Source organism: Mesoplodon densirostris, chromosome 3, assembly GCF_025265405.1.
Source record: "Mesoplodon densirostris isolate mMesDen1 chromosome 3, mMesDen1 primary haplotype, whole genome shotgun sequence".
NCBI lineage: Eukaryota > Metazoa > Chordata > Mammalia > Artiodactyla > Ziphiidae > Mesoplodon > Mesoplodon densirostris.
The window spans coordinates 111,353,497-111,377,167 of record NC_082663.1 but is presented as its reverse complement, the minus strand read 5'-3'; the positions used below and the strand labels follow the sequence as shown (position 1 = coordinate 111,377,167).

Here is a 23,671-nt window from a genome sequence, read left to right as displayed (position 1 = left end):
AATGCCTCTTGTTTTATTAAATGCTTGTAGCTATGTGAGAGCCTGGGGCAGATTTACCTTTGAACTAGTTTTCTCAGTAATACTGGGCTTTGACTTTCTATTTCTTGAATTTGGAATTAGATTGGTGCCGTGTGGGTAGGTAGGTGAATGGATATGTAAAGGAACATGTACAGAAAATCGGCACCATTACATCTACATAGATGGAAATTGACATTGATACTCACTTTATGTTTTGTTCTTTTTATATTTTTCTTTGTCCTCTCCCTGACCCTCCCCACTCCCGTTCCCTTGTTTTGTAGTTTGATCAGTTGTCTTCTCTCATTCAGGTTATACACTTATACCATCAGCTAAATCTGACAACTTGTCTGACTCCAGTCATAGTGAGATTTCTTCACGGTCCAGCATTGTGAGCAATTGCTCTGTTGACTCCATGTCTGCAGCTCTACAGGATGAACGGTGTTCCTCCCAGGCTGTGGCAGTCCCTGAATCCACTGGAGCATTTGAAAAGACAGAGCACTCCTCAGGGATAGGAGACCATAGTCAGCCTGGCCCTGGGTAAACATCCTTGCCTGTGTTCACATCACAAAACCCAAGCCGAGTGGCCACTGCAAGCAGTGCTCCCTAATGTGAACCTAAAACCACCCCCACCGAAGGGGTAGTTGAAAGAACAGGAGAACCAAGCATGTATTCTCTATACTGAATCTGCAAATAAGTACTATTTTGAAAGCTATATGGGTGCTCATTTTTTAAGTGTTACTGGATTCAAGTAACTTACATCATGTATCTTTTCGATCAATAAGAACTCAAAGTGAAGATGCTATTGGTAGGTGGGAAGTAGTTCTTGCATTCTAGCTATAAGGTTAGAGATTGCTCAAAAAGAGTGTGTAATGGGAAGTACCCTCAGTGCTATACACGTTGTAGACAGATTGGGAGAGTAGGACTAGTCTTTGATCGTTACTCTCTCAAAGTATGATTTGGAGAGTAAGAATTATCAGCTAGCAAAAAGTCAATTAAAAAAAAGTTAACTCTAAATTTCTATTTAGAATCAAACAAAATGGAAATCTACAGAAAGCACTGAGAAAGTTGATTCTAAACTGATACTGTTAAATGTGGTACACTTTAATATGAAAAATTTAAGATATAGTGAATTATTATCACCATACTTGTAAGGGTTTCTAAACTATGGTTCTCTAGACCAGGAGTCAGCAAACGTTTTCTGTGAAAGTTAGATAGTAAATATTGTAGGCGTAGCTGGCTGTAAGCTCTCTGTTGCAATTGCTCAAACCTGCTATTGTTGCACCAAAACAGCCTTAGACAATTTGTAAACAAATGGGCATGCTGTGTCCCAATAAAACTTTATTTACAAAACAGGTAGAGGGCTGGGTTTGCCCTTGGGCTCTAGTTTGCTGATCCCTGCTCTGTATGCTCTGTACTATAAATCAGGGAGTCACAAACCTTTTGGGGGGTAGGCAGGTAAAGGCCCATTTAAAGGAGTACATATTTTAGGCTTTGCAGGCTGCATATGGTCTCTGTCTCAAAATCTTTGGAGTATTTTGTTCCATTTTGTTTAAACCCTTTAAAATGTAAAAACCATGCTTTGCTCAAGACCATAAAAAAACAGGCTGTTCGCTTGATGTGGTCCATGAAACTAAGTTTGAGAACCCTTGCTATAAATGATAGAATTCATTTAGTAGTAGGTAATTGGGGAAGTTGCTGTTTCCTTGGTACCTCAGAGACACTGAAAAATAAAACATGGTTCCTGTAATTGAGGATTCTTAATTCTGTGTGCATGGAGAGAATCTAGTGTTGCATTATGTTGACCAAGAATGAAAATGTATACTTAATTTTATTCATTTCAAACCTCATCCTTCATAATAATTCAAGAAAAATTCTGAGGAAGCCTTTTAAGTATTTGAGTTTCTTCAGTGTATGTTTCGAGCTAAGTATTAACATTAATGCCAGTACAAGTTTAGTGATGATTGATTACAGTGTCATTTTTTTCCACAAGGTTATGTTGGCATTAAACACTTGTGATGCATGTTCTGTAGTCTCTTGTAGGCAGTAATACTTGCAATGGACTGAAGAAAAATTTTCCGTTAAGCCAAAAAATTACTTTTAATTGTGTATCTCCAATTTTAGGTGGACACTCTCAAAGCCATCACTAATCAAGAATTTAGCTGTCTCATCTTCTGTGAGCAGTGACGAGATTTCTCATGAGCATATCGTTATAGAAGCAGCTGATAGTGGTCGTGGAAGTTGGACTTCCTGTTCAAGCAGCTCCCATGACAACTTCCAAAGCCTTCCAAACCCAAAAGGCTGGGATTTTTTGAACTCTTATCGACATACCCATTTGGATGGTCCCATAGCTGAAGTTGAACCCACTGACTGTGAGCCCTGTACCTGTCCTAAAGGCTGCTCTCGAACTTGTGGTCAGTGTAAAGGAAGCCTAGAGACTAATCAGATGAGGCAGAGTTGGGCTTCCTCTAGTTCTCTGTCTGATACATATGAACCAAACTATGGGACAGTTAAACGGAGAGTGTTGGAGAGCACCCCATGTGAGTCATCTGAAGGCTTAGACCACAAGGACGGCATCGACCCTGTTTATAAAACTGTTACTTCAAGTACAGAAAAGGGCTTGATTGGTAAGTTGTGTGTTCTTTGTCATATCTGTGGCATTTAGAATTTAAGTGGTAAAGTGATCTTGGCCCAGAATTTTATTCTTGGAAAATTCCCTTCTCTTACTCTAATCTCTCTTTCCTCCCTCCACATGCAAATTATTTTCCAAAAGTTCATGATTTCTCAAGGGCTTTGGGGCAGATATTCAAGCCATTTAAAATGAAAAAGCTGACATGCAGGAATTTAATAAGGGGGACAGGTTTATATGTCTTGTTTTGCTTTTGAGATCTTTTTGGTTTTATTAAAATATTATTGCATTACTGTGCAGTAGTAATAAAGGGATTATTCTCTTTGCCACCTCATAAATTGTTTGGACCCTACTTGCTTTGCATACATGGTAGAAACTTTGAATCTGATACTACTTTTAGGTAGTACAAGTAATGGAAAAAGTGTGATAAAGAAGTCCAAAATAAGGACTTCCCTGGCAGTCCAGTGGTTAAGACTCTGCGCTTCCACTGCAGGGGGCACGGGTTTGATCCCTGGTAAGGGAACCAAGATCCCACATGCTACGCGATGCAGCCAAAAAATAAATAAATAAAAAAGACCCAAACATTTTTCATTATACCCTCCTAGCACATATCATAGGTGTGCCAGCTTCTGTTTGTGGATTCTGTTCTAACCATGCACAGCTTTCTTGGTGTATTCTTTTAGTATTTGGCCGTCAAATACATTTTTTTCCTTATTCTTGAGTTTATATAAGTACCTAGATATAATAGCACCTGTGGTTTTTTTTTCATGTGGAGTGACTGTACTTTGAGTCAATATTATCATAATCAACTCTTTATACTATATTCGTGATGTCAATTTAAACTACTAAACATATGAAAGACATGTGCTTTTTTAGCATATTTATTTTTTACTTGTCAAATTTCATTATAGGTTGGATTTTTTAGTTCATTCATTTTTTTCCAAGGATTTTTTATTAAAACCTTTTAGGTAACTGTTATATGGATATACAAGCATGTGTGTGCAAGGATGTAAAATCTTTCTCTTCTTATCCATTTGGGAAAATAGATTAAAAAAATTTTTTTTTGTTCATTTCTAGATGACTCTGGGCAAATCACTTAACATTCTTCATTCTTGTCTTCTTTTCACAACCTCTCCACCCGCTCCCCACTCTATTCTCCTCAGATGGGAATGGAAATCCTTTCTGACCTTGATACTACATGCAGATTTTACTGGTAGAGTTGTACAAATTTCAACATGGGCAAACTTGATTCTCTAAGGGGAGAATTTAATGATCCTTTTTAATTTATTCTTCTTGTATATAGATAGTGTTTGTATTTTAAAAGTTACGTACATGATCAAGATGCTCAGAGCCATTTGTCCTGTGAGTCTTGTGGATTGGTCTCAATTTCATGGAACTTCCTTTTTAACTTATTTCTGATGCTTTTTGAAGCTTTGCCTTAGACCCAGGGTGTACAAACTTCGGGCAAAAGATTTTAAGTCACCATTGTTTTTAATGTCCACTGAAAATCAGAGAAACTTAATTTAAGATGGATTTCCTAAAATTATGGCTTTTCTTCTCACTTAATCACAGAGCAGAGGTTAAGAATAAGGTCCTTGAAGGAATTAGTTCCTCTTTAAAGTTGTTTATATGCCAGCACTGACGTGAAATAGCCCTTAAGTAGAGGGCCTAAACGTCATTTCTGTGAAAGTCCCCCCGTTTAACAGAGTATCGATGTTCAGGGTGAATTCTTAAATGTCTCGGCTCATTCACCTCTGGGGCTGGTATCCCTTGAGGAATTTGTCGCACACTTTTGTGATCTGTCGTCTGACCTGTGAAAGGAGGAAGCTTGTCATCAGTGTCATCTCCTTCTATTTAATGTTGGTAAAACCCAATGTAATTTATGTATTTTAAAAACAAGTTTAAATATCAAGTGTATTACCCTTATTAAAAGTGTTTTTAACCTGCTGCCATTGTGTTCAAATATATTCACTGTGTCAGTTTTTAAGTTCTATTTTGTCATTGTAATAAGTTTCAGTATGTTCTTTTTTCATTTCTTATATTTTTCATTAACATTTCCATTGCTTATTTTTCATGCCAGTGTACTGTGTCACCTCACCCAAGAAGGAGGATAGGTATAGGGAGCCACCTCCCACTCCTCCAGGATACATGGGGATTTCTTTAGCAGACCTAAAGGAAGGACCCCACCTACACCTAAAACCTCCAGATTATAGTGTGGCAGTGCAGAGGTCAAAGATGATGCATAACAGCCTCTCTAGACTGCCACCAGCTTCTCTCAGTAGCAAACCTGTGGCCTGTGTTCCATCGAAGATCGTAACTCAGCCTCAGAGGCATAATTTGCAGCCATCCCATCCTAAACTAGCAGATGTGACTGACGCAGATAGCGAAGCAGATGGTATGTTGACAAACTACCTTAATGGCTCTTAAATGAATTGCTAAACACATTGAATGGTCTTTGCTCTGGTATTTCACATAATCAGAAATGTTTTCTTTAACTGCTTTAGAAATCTCTGTTAAAAAAGAAATGCCTAAATACGATGGTGTGTTTTTTGTAAATGGAGAGGGCAAGCTGATTGTATTTAATAGCTCAGCATAAAAGGATAATTTTAAGAGGAGGCACTTGACATTGGTAGAGTTGTTTTACACTAATGCACGGACACTTGAAACTCCAAGTATCAAAATGTCAAATTATCTGAAATCATGCTAATCCTCTTATTAGCAGAACTCTTGACCAACTTCGCAGTTTGGGCAATAAATGAATTTTATCCTTTTAAACAATCTAGTAATAAAGTGGTTAAAAAGCAGTTCTGAATTCCAGTTGATTGTCAGCCTTCAGTGTGATCAGAACTCAAAAATGTCATTACAGTAAAATCTGGCCTTTGATGGGATATTTGAGAGGATTTCTTTGTTGAAATTGACTAATTTTTTAAACAGATAACTAGATTGTTAGTTGATCTTCATTAATATGCTGACCTACCACTTAACTGTGTTTCTTTTATTTTCAGAAAATGAACAGGTTTCAGCAGTGTAGCCTTTGGATTGACCTGACTGAAGTCTACAGAAAGTCACGGAGGAAGGAGTGGGCAGAACCAGCTCACAATTCTGCAGGCTGTTGCCAACAAATAGCTCGCTGCTCCTGCTGCTAACCCAGAGGTTTTAATCCCTGTACTCTGAGCAATGAGATAGCCCGGAATCATGCCTCCTTTCATTTAATCCCTGCAGATGCCTAGTTTCCTCAGCTATGGATGTTGTGCCTGGATACCAGTCTTCGCTTTGCACACCAGACCTGCCTTGGGACCACAGTTACTAGAACAAATTCAAACTCGAGTCCTCCCCATATATATCACTATAGATTTTCTTTAACATGTTATTTTTAAGATAGTAGTAGTGGTAGTATTTTCAAGCCATAGCTTGGGTTAACAGACAAATTCAGAATGTCTGCCAATACCAAGGATATTTTTATGTATTTGAAAAGTAACTTATTATTTGAAGTTTTGTGGTTTTGTTTGTATTTGGGAGCTCTTGTTAATTGATGTTCATGTTTGAGGCCATAAAACTGTCTCTGATCTAACCAAACTGAAGCCATCTTTACAGGATGATATGTCTGATCTATACAGAGAGGTAACCATCTATAGCACCAACGAAACGTAGGGTCTCGATTTGAGTGGAACAGGAATCCCTTTGCTGTTGAGGTGTTAGGAAGGAGAATACTGCCATCTGCTGGTCAGGATTTGGAAAGCCAAAATGAAGCTACCACAGGGTCCTAGCAGTCTCTTGGGAAAAGGAAGGGGTATGATGGGGTGTGTAGCAACCCTAATTTCCAAAGAATGAAATGTTTATCTTACATAACATGTATACCAATTCTTTCTGAAGTGAAAGTCATTCTCTGTCTAACTGTAGCTATAAGTATAAATCCAGTAAATAGAGAATGAGTTCTAGACAGTTCTGCTCTGTAGAAACCCATACCTAAAATTTTTCACAACTCAAATATGGAGTTTTTTTAAAGGACATGTTATCTTTGGCGGTATAGTCATGAAGAGCAATTTAGCTTTATGCGGTGTTCTGCAGCACCCACCACCCAACCCCCATCTCACAGCACAAGGCTGTTTTTAATCTTCATAAACCCTGCAGCTCCCAGTTGCCTGAAGGTAAAGCTCATTAGCACACCAAGGTCTATAACTGGTTGAAAATTTTGTGGGGGAAAGAGGAGCTAGAATTATGGAAGTGATTATTTCTTGGTTTTCACTTTAGGCCTTGAGAGGAAGGAGATATATATATAACAGCCTGTTGGGCGTGGCACTCTTAAGTATTTAATTAAAATTTCAGTGACTGTTTACTGGATGAGGTAGAATTTCCGCATTTAAAAAAGATCTAGTATGATGTTTTCTACATCTTAAGTTTAAATTTTTTAATTTGTTTTTTAGTGTAAAGGCAAGTGAAAGGTTAATAAACTTCTGTGACTACCAAAAAAAAAAAAAAAAAAGCCAAAGCCATTAATGTGTACTACCCAAATCAACTTGGAGCCAAAAATAGGTTTACTTCTGAATGGTTATCCATATGTGAATTTATAGGATTTAGTTGGCTTACTACTTCCTTTTGAAAAGTTCTCATTTTTTCCTAGCTCTCTCTTCTATCATCCTCCTATTGCCTTCATTTTAAAATCATAAATCAGTGCCAACTGGTAAATGGCAGTAGTCCATCTTTTCTATCAAAATGATAATTTCTTCATTTTAGGAAAAATAGCATGTCTGAAAAATTCCCATGGGCAAAAAACTGTAAATACGAAACTTAAGCCTTAGAAATTAACCCCAGGTATGTTAGAATGAGGCTAGTTGGCTCCATAGCTTTCTTGGCCCATTGAAATGGAAAGTAACCTGGATCAAAAATCCTGGTTTGAAAGTCACACTGTAAAGGTTTGATCTATAAACAGTGGTCCTGTGATCATAAATTTTTCTTTCACTGATTTAGACAATATTATTTTCATGTCCAGAGCAAAACGAAGTGAAAGATATTTTTGCTACAACCATCTTTTTATCCAGTTTGGGTATTTATTCTCACCATTTTATATCCACTCCCCGGAAAAATGTGCTGTTTGCACAGTATCTGTTTTTTTAGCAGGTCTTTCAAACCAGATGGGAGCCTTCTCCATCGCTGTCCTCAATGTTGTGGATAATATCTTGCACAGAGAGTCAGAGGCTTGTGGTTTTGGACTTGCACCTTGTAGCTGCCTTTGTTTCCTGTAGCTTGAAATGTGAGTGTTTGGATCAGCTGATCACATTGATCAAGAACTAAAGCCAAATGCTTTCTAGTTTGATATGTATTTATCCCTTAAAAAATTGTGGCGTTTTGATCTTTATATTCTAATTTACGGTACATTCCTGCCTTCTCTTAGTTTGTCATGCGACTAGAACAAGAGAAGCCTTAACCTATACTTAATCCAATTCAAAATGCCCATTTGTTTTTATTTTATAAGTTTATAAGTATACTGAAGAGATCTATGCCCTCATTGTACCACAACTCTGAATCTGCCAGGGCTATTGAAGCAGTAAATCCTCACTGCAAACTTTTGCCAAATAATAAGTTTCAACAAAAAAGATCTCTGCATAATGAAAGATTTGGAGAATTAGTAAATCCAATATATACTTCCATAAAGGTTTATTGTAATTTAATAGAGTCTTACTTTCTCCAAATGGTTACTTGCAGTATGATATTTGGGGAGAAAAAGTCTTTAAATGGTTTTTCTTGAGGGTGATGTCACATTGTCATTATCTGCATAACCACCTTGAGAATCTCTCCTAGGCTTGAAATGTGACAGTAATCATGGAGATATCCAAGAACAATTCTAATTTTTATAAAGTGTTTTCTCCCCTTTAAAAAGAAGGGGAGAAAGTTTCCTTGTATATTTAAGACTCTGAATATTATTTTGATACATACGTTTCTAAAAAATGTGATATTAAAGTAGATGTATCCCTTTAGTATTACCGTAAATGTGATATAGCAAAGGGATAAATCTTCAAAACAGTGTCACAGTACATTTTCAAATTTAAACTTGAACCCCCGTTCATCTTTAATTTCTGTTGTGCTTAAGGCTTCTTTACTTTTGATACACAGAATACAGTTGTACTTAACCTTTTAAAATTAAAACGTGAGCTGATCAGCAAAGGACAAAAACAAAACTGCACAGTCATAATAATCAAATAGCAATTATACTGCACAATTCAGTGATTGTAAAGTGTCCTGTAACAAGCAATGTTTGTCTCCTATTTTTTGATACCTCTTAAACTTATGTCTTTTAGAAAGACAGTGCCTCTGTATGCTTTTTGTATTTTTATTGAGTGTAAATATTTGTTATATTTTTGGTTAAGAGAATGTAAAAGTACCATTTATTATTATCATATCTACTAATACATTGGTGGAATCAATAAAGAATCTAATTAACCTTCTCTGCACTTTATGGCTAATGTATGGGAGCAGGTTATATACCCAGTCATTCAAGAGGACCAGTCTGGGACCTGCATTGGTGTGAAGGCATTTTTTGTTAAGTCTCCAGAGAAATTGGAATTGTCCAATTATGGTTGACATTATGGTATCTGTGAAATACCTAGCTATTGTTTTGTTTGGTTTTTTAAAAGTGTATTCGACTACAAACCAAGTTTAACAGTGGCTTAAACCCTATTGGATTGTTTTTCTTTTATAACAGAAAAGTCTACTGGCAGACTGTTTAGGGCTGCTACGGGGATTCTACAGTTCTATTGTGGTCTCAGGGATTCTGACGTTTACACCTGAGGGCATCACCGCAGTGCTTCAAGAAGGAAGGGTTTTCAGGAAAGGTGCAAATGTGTATCCCTTTTATTAGCAGAACAACAGCTTTTCTAGAACTCCACTTGCATAATTCTGCTTACCTCCCACTAGTCAAAACTGTCACACGACCAGTGGCTGCAAGGAAACCTGGGAAATGAACTCTTGTAGCTGAGCAGTGGATGGCTCCAAATAAAAGTGGTATTCTTTTCAGTGAAGAAGGAAAGAATGGATATTGAATGGGCAGCTAGCTCAGTCTACCACAGCATGCCTATTGCCCACTCCTTCAGGAAGTGCATTTACATGTAAGTGCAGTAATTTATTTATTGGGATCAGATCCTAGGACCCTGGCAGAGAAGGGGAAAATTCTCCTTTAGTACTCCTTTGTAAAGTTTCCCAGTCGCTCCTCTCTACCCGGAGAATATTACTCCCCTGCTAGGTAAGGCTTCTACCTCCTCCCAGTTTACCCCCTCCCAACACACACACACCAAGGTTTCCTCAGGGCCACTCCTTCCCCTGATCTCTCCACAGTTACTAGTTTATTCCTTTATTTCAAAAATATTAAATACAAGTGTAGTAGGTTGAATAATAACTACTTAAAAATATCAGGCTCTAATCCCTGGAACTTTAAAGGTTACTGAAAAGGGTCTTTGCAGATTTAATTAAAATTAAGCATTCTGAGATGAGGCAATTACTTTGGATTCTCTGGGTGGGCCCTAAATGCTATCACAGGTGTCCTTAGAGGGGCAAAGGACGATAACACAGAGGAGAAGGCACTGTGAAGCTGGCAAGAGAGTTGTACCTGTGGGCAGCAGAATGCTAACAGCCACCAGGAACTAGAAGATACAAGGAAGAGCTCCTTCCTTAGAGCCTCCAGAGGAAGTGCCACCCTGCCAACATCTTGATTTTGGTCTTCTCACCTGTTGTTTCAACCACCCCACTTTTGGTAATGTGTTAACAGCAGCCCTAGGAAACTTATTTAATACATGCTACTGTTTTTGTCTGACCTTGAGGACCCAGAACCTGCGATTAAAGGATATAATGGTCCATAAGTACACCACGGGAACTGTGAGCCCTGTCTCACTACCTTCAAGAAGAATTTGTTAAACCAAGGTAAGAGAGGCCCAGAGGCCTCCGCTCCAGCAGCCTGGTCAGCCTATTGTTTTTCCAAGTGTTCACAGAAGGGACATTCCTATCATCCTTGCCACACTTGATATTTTTCATTTTTCTCATTTCAGGCATTCTGGTGAGTATGTACTGGTATCTTTATGTGGTTTTAATTTTAATTTCTATAATTACTAATAATGCTAAGCATCTTTTCAAATGCTTACTGGCCGTTTGGATACTGTCTTTTATGAAGTGTCTTTTTAGGTCTTTTGTTTTTTATTTGTTGCTAGAGTATTAAAATACAGTTGTTTTATAATGACTTGTATATAACAACCTTGCTCAATTCATTTATTAATCCCAACAGGTTTTAGAATCTTCTGAATTCTCCATATTCTCCTGGAAATTTTCTCCAGGCAGTGAGCTGGGGCCATGGTGTAGGGCTCACTCTTTTGTTTCTTACGCTCTCAAGGATTATTATCTTTCAGTGCCTGGTGTCCAGGGTATTAAGTGGCATTGTTTTATACGTTTTGTCTAGTTTTTCAGTTGTTTCAGATAGGAGGGTAAAATGGTAGCTTCTCCATCTTGACCAGAAGCAGAAATCCACATATAAAATTTTAATACAACTCTCAGTAAATGAGAGCATACACCCACATTCTCCCTGCCCCACCCCCAAATCAGTAAGGATATAGAAGATTGGAACAACACAACTAACACACTTAATCTAATGAACCTGTATAAAACACTGAATTAACAACAACTGCAAGATATATATTACTTCTAGGTGATCATGGAGCATTTATCAAAGTTAACTATATATTGGGCCATAAAGAAACTATTAACAAATTTCAAAGGGTTGGACTCATTTGAGAAGACTGTCTGCAACAGAATTAAATGAGAAATTAGTAACAAAAATTACAAAATTTGGAAGTTAAAGAATGTACCTCCCAGTAACCTGTTGGAAGGTAGAAATTATTTTGAACTGAATGAAAATAGGAATATCAAAACCTTTTGGATTTGATTAAAAGGAATTGTATAGCCTTAAGTGCATATATTAGAAAAATAGAAAGGCTAAAAATGAATTAGGTAAACATTCTTCTCAAGAAACTAGATTAATAGCAAATTAAATTCAAATAGATGGAAGAAAATAATAGCAGAAATATGTAACACGTAAAAAAAAAAGGATTAGCAAAGCAGTATATATTCTTTTAAAAGACTAATGCTAATCTTGGTGAGGATGATCAAGGAAAAAGAAAAATGGCAAAACTAACCAATGTTAGAAACATAAAACAGTCATTATTATTATAGTCATTAAAGAGATAGACACTTTGAATAATTAAAATGTGGATGAAATAAACATAGAAAAACAAAACTTACCAAAACTGAAATAAGAAGGAAAATTTAGTTGTTTTATAACTGTTAAAGAAGTTGAGTCTGTCATTTAAAAACCTTTCCATAAAGAAAACTTGTCCTGGATGGCCTTATCTGTGTTATACCAAAATTTTATAGAAGTAATAACACTAATACTATATAACAAAATCTCAGCAGTAGTAGGGATTTGTTAAATAAGATCCTCATAAGAAAACACTAAAAATAAAGGAAATGATTGGTATATTCAACTGTCTTAAAATTAAAAACATGTTCATCCAAAAAATACAGTTTAAAAGAACAAAAGGCTATAGAGTTGTAAAATATATTGTAATTTATATACCCTTCAAAGCACAGGTATCCAGAATATACAAAGTACTTCTTTCCATCAAAAGAAAAAGAGCACCCAGGGCTTCCCTGGTGGCGCAGTGGTTAAGAATCCGCCTGCCAATGCAGGGGACACGGGTTCAAGACCCGGTCTGGGGAGATCCCACATGCCGAGGAGCAACTAAGCCCGTGCGCCACAACTACTGAACCTGCGCACTAGAGCCCGCAAACCACAACTACTGAGTCCACGTGCTACAACTAATGAAGCCCACGTGCCTAGAGCCCATGCTCTGCAACAAGAGAAGCCACTGCAGTGAGAAGCCTGTTTATTGCCACGAAGCATAGCCCCCCACTCGCTGCAACTAGAGAAAGCCCGTGTGCAGCAACAAAGACCCATCCGCCCAAAAATAAATAAATTTTAAAAAAAAAAGGAAAAAGAGCACTCAATAGAAAAATGGGTAAAAGAATTAAAGGAGCACTTCATAAAAGGGGAAACTGTCCAATAAACATGAAATGTGCCTAATCTCATTATTAAAAACCTCTACGTAAGTTTAGATTTGATGATGAGGGATGTGTTAGCTGTGCTACCTTCTATTTGGAGTGTGGTGGCAGATGGTCAAGGGTCAAAAGCTATCTTTTGGAAGAAACAAGAACAGGGCTAAATTTGGAGGAAGCTGTCGTTTAAAAATGCACTGGAACTGCCAGATGGTGCCACGCTACAGTGTGACCCTTCCTGGGATCTTTGTCTTTTTTTTTTTTAATCTTTTTTGGAGTATAATTGCTTCACAATACTGTGTTAGTTTCTGTTGCACAACAAAGGGAATCAGCCATATGCATACACATGTCTTCATATGCCCTCCCTCTTGAGCCTCCCTCCCATTCTCCCTATCCCACCCTTGTAGGTCATCACAAAGCACCGAGCCTATCTCCCTGTTCTATGCTGCTGCTTCCCACCAGCCAACTATTTTACATTCTTTAGTGTATGTATGTCAACGCTTCTCTCACTTTGCCCCAGCTTCCCCCTCCCACCCCATGTCTTCAAGTCCATTCTCTATGTCTGCCTCTTTATTCTTGCCCTGCACCTAGGTTCATCAGTACCATTTTTTTTTTAAGATTCCATATATATTCATTAGCATACAGATATGTTTTTGTCTTTCTGACTTCATTCTACGACAGACCGTAGGTCCATCCACCTCAACACAATAACTCAATTTCGTTTCTTTTTATGGCTGAGTAATATTTCATTGTATCTGTGTGCTACATCTTCTTTATCCATTCATCTGTCGATGGACATTTCAGTTGGTTCTGTGTCCTGGCTATTGTAAATAGTACTGCGGTGAACATTATGATGGTACATGTCTCTTTTTGAACTATGGTTTTCTCAGGGTATATGCCCAGTAGTGGGATTGCTGGGTCATATGGTAGTTCTATTTTTAGTTTTTTTTAAGGAACCTCCATACTGTTCTCCATAGTGGCTGTATCAATTTACATTCCCACCAACAGTGCAAGAGGGTTCCCTTTTCTCCACACCCTCTCCAGCATTTATTGTTTGTAGAGTTTTTTGATGATAGCCATTCTGACTGGTGTGAGGTGATACCTCACTCTAGTTTTGATTTGCATTTCTCTAATGATTAGTGATGTTGAGCATCTTCGTGTGTTTGTTGGCAATCTGTATATCTTTTTTGGAGACATGTCTATTTAGGGCTTCTGCCCATTTTTGGATTGGGTTGTTTGTTTTTTTGATATTGAGCTGCATGAGCTGTTTGTATATTTTGGAGATTAATCCTTTGTCAGTTGCTTTGTTTGCAGATATTTTCTCCCATTCTGAGAGTTGTGTTTTCGTCTTGTTTATGGTCTCCTTTGCTGTGCAATTAGGTCCCATTTGTTTATTTTGGTTTCTATTTCTGTTACTCTAGGAGGTGGGTCAAAAAAGATCTTGCTGTGGTTTATGTCAAAGAGTGTTTTTCCAGTGTTTTCCTCTAAAAGTTTTTTAGTGTCTGGTCTTACATTTAAGTCTTTTATCCATTTGGAGTTTATTTTTGTGTATGGTGTTCAGTAGTGTTTTAATTTCATTCTTTTACATGTAGCTGTCCAGTTTTCCCAGCACCACTTACTGAAGAGGCTGTCTTTTCTCCATTGTATGTTCTTGCCTCCTTTGTCATAAATTAGGTGCCCATATATTTATGGGTTTATCTCTGGGCATTCTATCCTGTACCATTGCTCTATATTTCTGTTTTTGTGCCAGTACCATACTGTCTTGATTACTGTAGCTTTGTGGTACAGTTCGAAGTTGGGGAGCCTGATTCCTCCACCTCTGTTTTTCTTTCTCAAGGTTGCTTTGGCTATTCTGGGTCTTTTGTGTTTCCATACGAATTGTAAGATTTTTTTTTTTTACTAATTCTGTGAAGAATGCCATGGGTAGTTTGATAGGGATTGCATGGAATCTGTAGATTGCTTTGGGTAGTGTAGTCATTTTCACAATATTGATTCTTCCAATCTAAGAACATGGTATATTTCGAGTACAAGTCTTTTGCCTTCTTAGGCAGGTTTTTTCCTAGGTATTTTATTCTTTTTGTTACAGTGGTAAATGGGAGTGTTTCCTTAATTTCTCTTTCTGATTTTTCGTTGTTGGTGTATAGGAATGGCAGAGATTTCAGTGTATTAATTTTGTATCCTGAAACCTTACCAAATTCATTGGTTGGTTCTAGTGGTTTTCTGGTAGCATCTTTAGGATTTTCTATGTATAGTGTCCTGTCATCGGCAAACAGTGACAGTTTTACTTCTTCTTTCCAATTTGTATTCCTTTTATTTCTTTTTCTTCTGATTGCCGTGGCTAGGACTTCCAAAACTATGTTGAATAAGAGTGGTGAGAGTGGACATCCTTGTCTTGTTCCTGATCTTAGTGGAAATGCTTTCAGTTTTTCACCATTGAGTATGATGCTTGCTGTGGGTTTGTCATATATGGCCTTTATTATGTTGAGGTAGGTTCCCTCTATGCCCATTTTCTGGAGACTTTTTATCATAAATGGGGGTTGAATTTTGTCAAAAGCTTTTTCTGCATCTATTGAGATGATCATATGGATTTTATTCCTTAATTTGTTAATGTGGTGTATCATATTGATTGATTTGCATATATTAAAGAATCCTTGCATCCCTAGGGTAAATCCCACTTGATCATGGTGTATGATCCTTTTAATGTGCTGTTGGATTCTGTTTGCTAGTATTTTGTTCAGGATTTTTGCATCTATGTTCATCAGCGATACTGGTTTATAATTTTCTTTTTTGGTATCTTTTTCTGGTTTTGGTATCAGGGTGACGGTGGCTTCATAGAATGAATTTGGGAGTGTTTCTCCCTCTGAAATTTTTTGGAGGAGTTTGAGAAGGATCAGTGTTAGCTCTTCTCTAAATGTTTGATGGAATTCGCCTGTGAACTCATGTGGTCCTGGACTTTTGTTTGTTGGAAGATTTTTAATTACGGTTTCAATTTCATTACTTGTGATAGGTCTGTTTATATTTTCTAATTCTTCCTGGTTCAGTCTTAGAAAATTGTACCTTTCCAAGAATTTGTCCATTTCTTCATGGCTGTCCATTTTATTGGAATACAGTGTTTGTAGTAGGCTCTTATAATCCTTTGTATTTCTGCAGTGTCAGTTGTGATTTCTCCTTTATCATTTCTAATTTTATTGATTAGTGTCCTCTCCCTTTCTTTCCTGGTGAGTCTGGGTAAGGGTTTATCACTTTTGTTTATCTTCTCAAAGAAACAGCTTTTAATTTTATTGATCTTTGCTATTGTTTTCTTCATTCCTATTTCATTTATTTCTGCTCTGATCTTTATGGTTTCTTTCCTTCTACTGACTTTGGGTTTTCTTTGCTCTTCTTACTCTAGTTGTTTTAAGTGTAAGGTTACATTGTTTATTTGAGATTTTTCTTGTTTCTTGAGGTGACATTGAATTGCTATGAACTTCATTCTTAGAACTGCTTTTGCTGCATCCCATAGGTTTTGGGTCGTCATGTTTTCATTGTCATTTGTTTCTATGTATTTTTTTATTTCTTTGATTTCTTCAGTGATCTCTTGCTTATTTAGTAGCGCACTGTTTAGCCTCCATGTATTTGTGTTTTTTACAGGTTTTTTTCCTGCAATTGATTTCCAATCTCATAGCGTTGTGCACAGTAAAGTTGATTGATACGATTTAAATTTTCTGAGGCTTGATTTGTAATCATTCGAGGCTTGATTTGTACATCTTGATTTGACCCAAGATGTAATCTATCCTGGAAAATGTTCCGTGTGCACTTGAGAAGAAAGTGTATTCTGCCATTTTTGGATGGAATGTTCTATACATATCAATTAAATATCTGATCTATTGTGTCATTTAAAGCTTGTGTTTCCTTATTTATTTTCTGTTTGGATGATCTGTCTGTTGGTGTAAGTGGGGTGTTCAAATCCCCTATATAATTGTGTTACTGTCTGTTTCTCTTTTCATGGTTGTTAGCATTTGCCTTATGTTATTGAGGTGGTCCTGTGTTGGGTGCATAAACATTTATAATTGTTATATCTTTTTCTTGGATTGATCCTTTGATCATTATGTAGTATCCCTCCTTATCTCTTATAACAATCTTTATTTTAAAGTCTATTTTATCTGATATAAGTATTGCTACTCCAGCTTTCTTTTGATTTCCTTTTGCATAGAATATCTTTTTCCATCCCTTCACTTTCAGTCTGTATGTGTCCCTAGGTCTGAAGTGGGTCTCCTGTAGATAGCATATATATGGGTCTTGTTTTTGTATCCATTCAGCCAGTCTGTGTCTTTTGGTTGGGACATTTAATCCATTTACATTCAAGGTTATTATTGATATGTATGTTCGTATTACCATTTTCTTAATTGTTTTGGGTTTGTTTTTGTGTGTCTTTTTCTTCTCTTGTGTTTCCCGCTTAGAGAAGTTTCTTTAGCATTTGTTGTAAAGCTGGTTTGGTGGTGCTGAATTCTCTTAGCTTTTGCTTGTTTGAAAAGCTTTTGATTTCTCCATTGAATCTGAATGAGATCCTTGCTGGGTAACCTTGGTTGTAGGTTTTTGTCTTTCATCACATTAAGTATATCCTGACACTGCCTTCTGTCCTGAAGAGTTTCCACTGAAAAATCAGCTGATAACTTTATGGGGATTACTTTGTATGTTATCTTTTGTTTTTCCCTTGCTGCTTTAAATATTTTTTCTTTGACTTTAATTTTTGTGTGTTTGATTAATATGTGTCTTGGTTTGTTTTTTTTTTTTTGTTTTTTTTTTTGTTTTTTTTTTGCGGTATGCGGGCCTCTCACTGTTGTGGCCTCCCCCGTTGCGGAGCACAGGCTCCGGACGCGCAGGCTCCGGACGCGCAGGCTCAGCGGCCATGGCTCACGGGCCCAGCCGCTCCGCGGCATATGGGATCCTCCCAGACCGGGGCACGAACCCGTATCCCCTGCATCGGCAGGCGGACTCTCAACCACTTGCGCCACCAGGGAGGCCCTTGGTTTGTTTTTCCTAGGGTTTATCCTATGGGACTCTCTGTACTTCCTGGACTCAGGGGACTATTTCCTTTCCCATGTTAGGGAATTTTCGACTATAATCTCTTCAGATATTTTCTCAGACCCTTTCTTTTTTTCTTCTTCTTCTGAGACCCCTATAATTAGAATGTTGGTGCATTTAGTGTTGTCCGAGAGGTCTCTGAGATTGTCTTTAGTTCTTTTCATTCTTTTTTCTTTATTCTGCTCCTCAGCAATTATTTCCACCATTTTGTCTTCCAGCTCACTTTTTCATTCTTCTGCCACAGTTTTTCTGTTATTGATTCCTTCTAGTGTATTTTTCATTTGAGTTATTGTGTTGTTCATCTCTGTTTGTTTGTACTTTAGTTCTTCTAGATCTTTGTTAAACATTTCTCGTATTTTTTCATTCCGTGCCTCCATTCTATTTCCAAGATTCTGGATCATCTTTACTATCATTACTCTGAATTCTTTTTCAGGTAGATTGCCCATTTCCTCTTCATTTATTTGGTCTTGTAGGTTTTTACCTTGCTCCTTCAGCTGTGACATATTTTTTTGCTGTCTCATTTTTTTTTTCTTTATGAGTGGGATTGTGTTCCTGTCTTACTGATGGTGTGGCCTGAGGCTTTCAACACTGGAGTTTGTAGGTTATTCAGTAGAGCTGGGTCTTGGTGCTGAGATGAGGAACTCCGTGAGTCTTCACTCTGATGAATATTTCCTGGGGTCTGAGGTTCTCTGTTAGTCCAGTGGTTCGGACTCAGAACTCCTACTGCAGCAGCTTCAGCCCAATCCTAGCTCGTGACCCAAGATCCTGCAAGCCGCGTGGGGCAGCCAAAAAAAAAAAAAAAAAAGCAAAAAATCAAACTAGACTAGGAAACTAACAGATATGTTAGAAAGAGTATAAAAATAAAAATATAGATGAATCAACAACCTGAAGGTACATCAGTACCACAATAGTAAAAAAAAAAAAAAAAAGAGGGTGAAGACAAAAAAAGCAGGGAGGAAAGACCTTGGCTGTGGAGGGCGGGGCCTAAGTAAGGGCAAGGTTTGGGCAGTGGGTGGGGCAAATGCTCACACCCCACAGGACTAGAAAAGGCCTTGGGGGCTCTGGAGGGTGCAGCTTCGGGTCAAGGAACAGAAGGGGCCCAGGCGTGCCCCCCACCCCTGGTCTCAGAGGGCAGGGGACTTCACTTGGGAGCCCAGCAGGCTTCCTGGGCTCTAGTGGGTGGGGCAAACGCCCTCCTCTCCTCTCCTGCTCCTTAGGTCTGGGAGGCCTCCTCCTGCCTGCTTCTCCTGATCTCCCGGCCTCCCTCCTATGCCCCTAGAACCAATGCAGCCAGGGGGGGAAAGGGGAGGCTTGGAGGGCAGGGGACCAGCCTGGGAGCTCAGCAGGCTCCCAGGGTCCAAGTGGTCAGGGCAATTGCCCTCTGCTCCTCTCCTGCTCCTCCGGATGGCTCCTCCCACCTGCCTCACCTGATCTCCCCGGCCTCCATCTTATGACCCCAGGACCCACGCATCCTGGAGGGGGATTTGGAGTGGGGTACCAGCCTGGGAGCTCATCAGGCTCCCTGGTCCAAGTGGGCCGGGCGACTGCCCTCCACTCCTTTCCCACTCTTCCCGGAAATTCCCTCCCACCTGCCTCTCCTGATCTCCCCGGCCTCAGGAGCACTGATCCTGTCTGGCCTCTGCTTCTCCTCCCCTCTCAGTCTCCCCACGTCCTACCAGTTCACTTTGGGGTTCCTCCCATCTCCTTGGGCATCAGAGTCCCCCACCAGTGGCCAGCAGGTGCCCTAGTTGTGAGGAGACGCTAACTACGCATCTTCCCACACTGCCATCTTGACTCTGCCTCAGGATCTTTGTCTTCAAAAAAGGTGAGAGCAAGACCTACCATCATATATTATATATATATATATAAAGTTACTTTTGGTCACGTTGGGTCTTCATTGCTGTACGCGGACTTTCTCTAGTTGCAGCAAGCATGGGCTACTCTTCGTTGAGGTGTATGGGCATCTCGTTGCAGTGGCTTCTCTTGTTGCGGAGCACAGGCTCTAGGCATGCGGGCTCAGTAGTTGTGGCATGCAGGCTCAGTAGTGGATCATGGATTCTAGAGCACAGCCTCAGTGGTTGTGGCTCATGGGCTTAGTTGCTCCATGACGTGGGATCTTCCTGGACCAGGGATCAAACCCGTGTCCCCTGCATTGGCAGGCGGATTCTTAGCCACTCAGCCACCAGGGAAGTCCCTATTTTTTTTTTTATTTATTTTAGGTTGTGCAATGTGAGTTGTTAAAGTTTATACTGTGGTAATTTTATATACATACACATTGTGAAATGATAATCACAGTTAATGCACTCATCATCTCACGTAGTTACCTTTTTTTGTAGTGAGAACACTTAAGATCTACTCTCAACACATTTCAAGTTTACAATTATGGAAAACAGTATGGAAGTTCCTCAAAAAATTAAAAATAGAACTGCCATATGATCCAGCAACCCCATCTCTGGGTATATATCCAACGGAAAAGAAATCTTTTTCAAAGAGATACCTGCTCTCTCGTGTTCATTGCAGCATTATTCACAGTAGCAAGATCTGCAAACAAGCTAAGTGTCCATTGATGGGTGACTGGATAAAGAAAATGTATGTGTGTGTACATACACATATATTTTTTTAGTTTCTTTTGCAAGCTCACCTTCCTCAGATTTCTTGCTAAATGATGTAATTCCTCAAAAAAAAAACAAAAAAACAAAAAAAAAGTAGAACAAGGTAATTTCTTAACGATGTTTCCAGATATGTCTGCAGCACGGTGAAATATTTCAGAAGACTCCTCCTTCACAGAGGTAATGAAATGGAAGTATTTCCAAACAGAAAATATGGAATTTTAGGCAAATTCTATTTGGATAATCTTCAGATGATAATGGTCGGTATGGATACAGCTATTTCCTAATACAGTGTTTGTACATCTGGACATAGGATGTGGAATACTTGATGAGTGGTGTTTTTTTCCAGGGCTCTCAAAGGAAATCTTCCAGAAAATACAAATGGCCCAACTATGAACAGGAATGGAAAGCAGGTAATATATATAAAAGCCAATTAAAGCCAATTAAACTTCTATAGTCTACACTGAACAACATACTCCAAAGACTCCTGGCAGCTGCTCATCCTTTCTGACTACTTTTTGATCTTCCTAACTTTGACCATTTTGGTGGGTATGTAATGGTGTTTTTCTGTGGTTTTGGTTTTCATTTCCCTTATTGTTAACGGGGTTGAGCTTTTCAGATTTGTATGAGCAGTTGAATTTGTACTGTTATGAAATGTTTTTGAGTTTATTTTTTCTTATCAATTTGTAAATATTCTTTATATATTCTAGATATGACTTCTTCATCTGTTATATCTATGGCAGATATTCTCTCTCCCTCTGTGGCTTGCTTTTTCATAGCCTTAGTAGTGTCTATTGATGAAGGGAAGTTCTTAATTTTGAACTAGAGAAATTCTTTTCCTTTATGGTTAGTGCTTTGTTTGTGATCTATTTAAGAAGTCTTTCTGTACAACAACATATTTGTGTTATTTTTTAGATACTTGGATGTTTTGCCTTTTAAATTTAGCTCTGAAGTATATCTGGAATAGGTTTTTGTGTATAGTGTGAGGTAGATGTCAGGTTTTATTCTCAGATCTACAGATTGTTCCTGCACCGTTTATTGAAAAGATAAGTCCTTTTTCCACTGCACTTCAGTGATATCAACTGTCCATATGTATATAAGTGTATCTGGGGTCTGTGTTCTCTTTAATCAGCCTATCTGTTCTTCCATTCCCCAATACCACATTGTCTTAATTACTCTTATTATAGTACATACTAATATCTGGTAGAGAAAGTTTTTTGACACTGTTCTTTTTCAAAAACATGTTAACTATTCTTGTATCATTGCATTTCCAAATGAGTTTTACAACCAGCTTATCAATTTATATGCACACATACAAACAACACAGGCACACACAAACAATTGTGGTTTTGAATGGGATTTTCTTACCAACTTGAAGAAAATTAACACCTTCATAAAATTTAGTCTCCCTATCTGTGAACCCAGTATATGCCTCCATTTATTTTGATTTTCTGTTGCTCTCACTGTTTTATTGTTTGTTTAAGGGCTTTCATATTTCTCATATAAGGTTTATTTTTAAGTGTTTTAAGTATTTTTTGTTTATTTTTTCTCTTAATTTTTTAATTAATTAGTTAATTAACTAATTAATTTGGCTGCATTGGGTCTTCATTGCTGCGCACAGGCTTTCTCTAGTTGCAGCAAGGAGGGGCTATTCTTGGTTGCGGTGCATGGGCTTCTCATTGAGGTGGCTTCTCTTGTTGCAGAGCATGGTCTCTAGGCGCGCGGGCCTCAGTAGTTGTGGCACGTGGGCTCAATAGTTGTGGCTCACAGGCTCTAGAGCGCAGCCTCAGTAGTTGTGGCGCACAGGCTTAGTTGCTCCATGGCATGTGGGATCTTCCTGGACCGGGGCTTGAACCCGTGTCCCCTGCATTGGCAGGCAGATTCTTAACCTCTGTGCCACCAGGGAAGTCCCTCTCTTGCTTTACTGAGTTATATACTTGGCAAATAAAAATTGTGTATGTTTTATTTTTATTTATTTATTTAATCCCCTTTCTTTCTCAACCAGATGTGTACAGGGGTTATGTCAAGCAGTGACTACATTTAAAAAATATATTTGTTTATTAATTTGGCTGCATCAGGTCTTAGCTGTGGCATGCTGGCTCTTCATTGTGGTGCGCGGCTTCTCTCTAGTTGTGGTGTGTGTGCTCCAAAGCTTGCGGGCTCAGTAGTTGCTGCACACGGGCTCCAGAACACGTGGACTCAATAGTTGCGGCACGCGGGCTTCTCTCTAGTTGTGGGGCTCTCTAGTTGTGATGCATGGGCTCTCTAATTGTGGCACCTGCGCTCCAGAGCATGCAGGCTCAGTAATTGCAGCACGCAGGCTCTCTAGTTTTGATGCACAGACTCTACAGTGCATGGGCTTAGTTGCCCCGTGGCATGTGGGATCTTAGTTCCCCGACCAGGGATCGAACCTGTGTCCCCTGCATTGGAAGGCAGAGTCTTAACCACTGGACCACCAGGGAAGTCCCTGTGTATATTTTAGACGTATGTCTTAGTCCATTTGGGCTGGTGTAACAAAATGCCATAGACTGGGTGGCTTATAAACAACAGAAATTTCTTTGTCACAGTTCTGAAGGCTGAGATGTCCAAGATCAAGATGTTGGCAGGCTTAGTGTCTGGTGAGAACTTTTTTCCTGGTTCATAAATGGTGTGTCCTCACAGAACAGAAGGGGCGAGGAATCTCTCTGGGGCCTCTTTTATAAGGGGACTAATCCCATTCATGAGGGCTTTACCCTCATGACCTAACACCTCCAAAGGCCCTACCTTTTAATATCACCTCCAGAGATTAGGATTGCAACATACAGAATTGGGGGCGAGGGTCATAAACATTTAGTGTATAGTGTATACTATACAATGTGATGATTTTATACATGTATACATTGTGAAATGATGACCACAATTAAGCTAATTAACATATCCATCACCTCACATAGTTACAATTTATGTGTGCAGTGAGAACACTTAAGATCAACTCTTTTAGCAAATTTCAAGTATACAATACAGTATTACTAACTATAGTCACCATGGTATACAATACCACTCCAGAGCTTACTCATCCCACATAACTGAATCTTTGTACCCTTTGACCAACATCTCCTCTCTTCCCCCCGCCCCCTCAAACCCTGGCAACTACCAGATTCCACATAGAAGTGAGACCATGCAATATTTTTCTATGCTTGGCTTATTTCACTCAGCATAAGGTTCATGCATGTTGTCACAAATAGCAGATTTTTTTCTTTTGTAAGGCTGAATATTACTCTGT

At 38.6% G+C, this 23,671-nt stretch overlaps 1 protein-coding gene across 4 annotated transcripts in view; it reads left to right on the top strand.

The window, feature by feature from the left end:
• RAPGEF6 (Rap guanine nucleotide exchange factor 6) overlaps positions 1–9,014 on the top strand; it is a 228,136-nt gene extending 219,122 nt beyond the window's left edge. For 2 of the 4 annotated variants that reach the window (XM_060093318.1, XM_060093316.1), the window contains 4 exons: positions 327–555; positions 2,140–2,642; positions 4,725–5,039; positions 5,650–9,013. In XM_060093318.1, the coding sequence (XP_059949301.1) occupies positions 327–555; positions 2,140–2,642; positions 4,725–5,039; positions 5,650–5,675 (1,073 nt within the window). In that variant the 3' untranslated portion in view covers positions 5,676–9,013. Of the gene's footprint in view, positions 1–326; positions 556–2,139; positions 2,643–4,724; positions 5,040–5,649 lie in introns of those variants that run through there. The other 2 variants (XM_060093317.1, XM_060093319.1) reach the window with 2 other exon arrangements.
• The last annotated feature ends 14,657 nt before the right edge of the window (positions 9,015–23,671 follow it).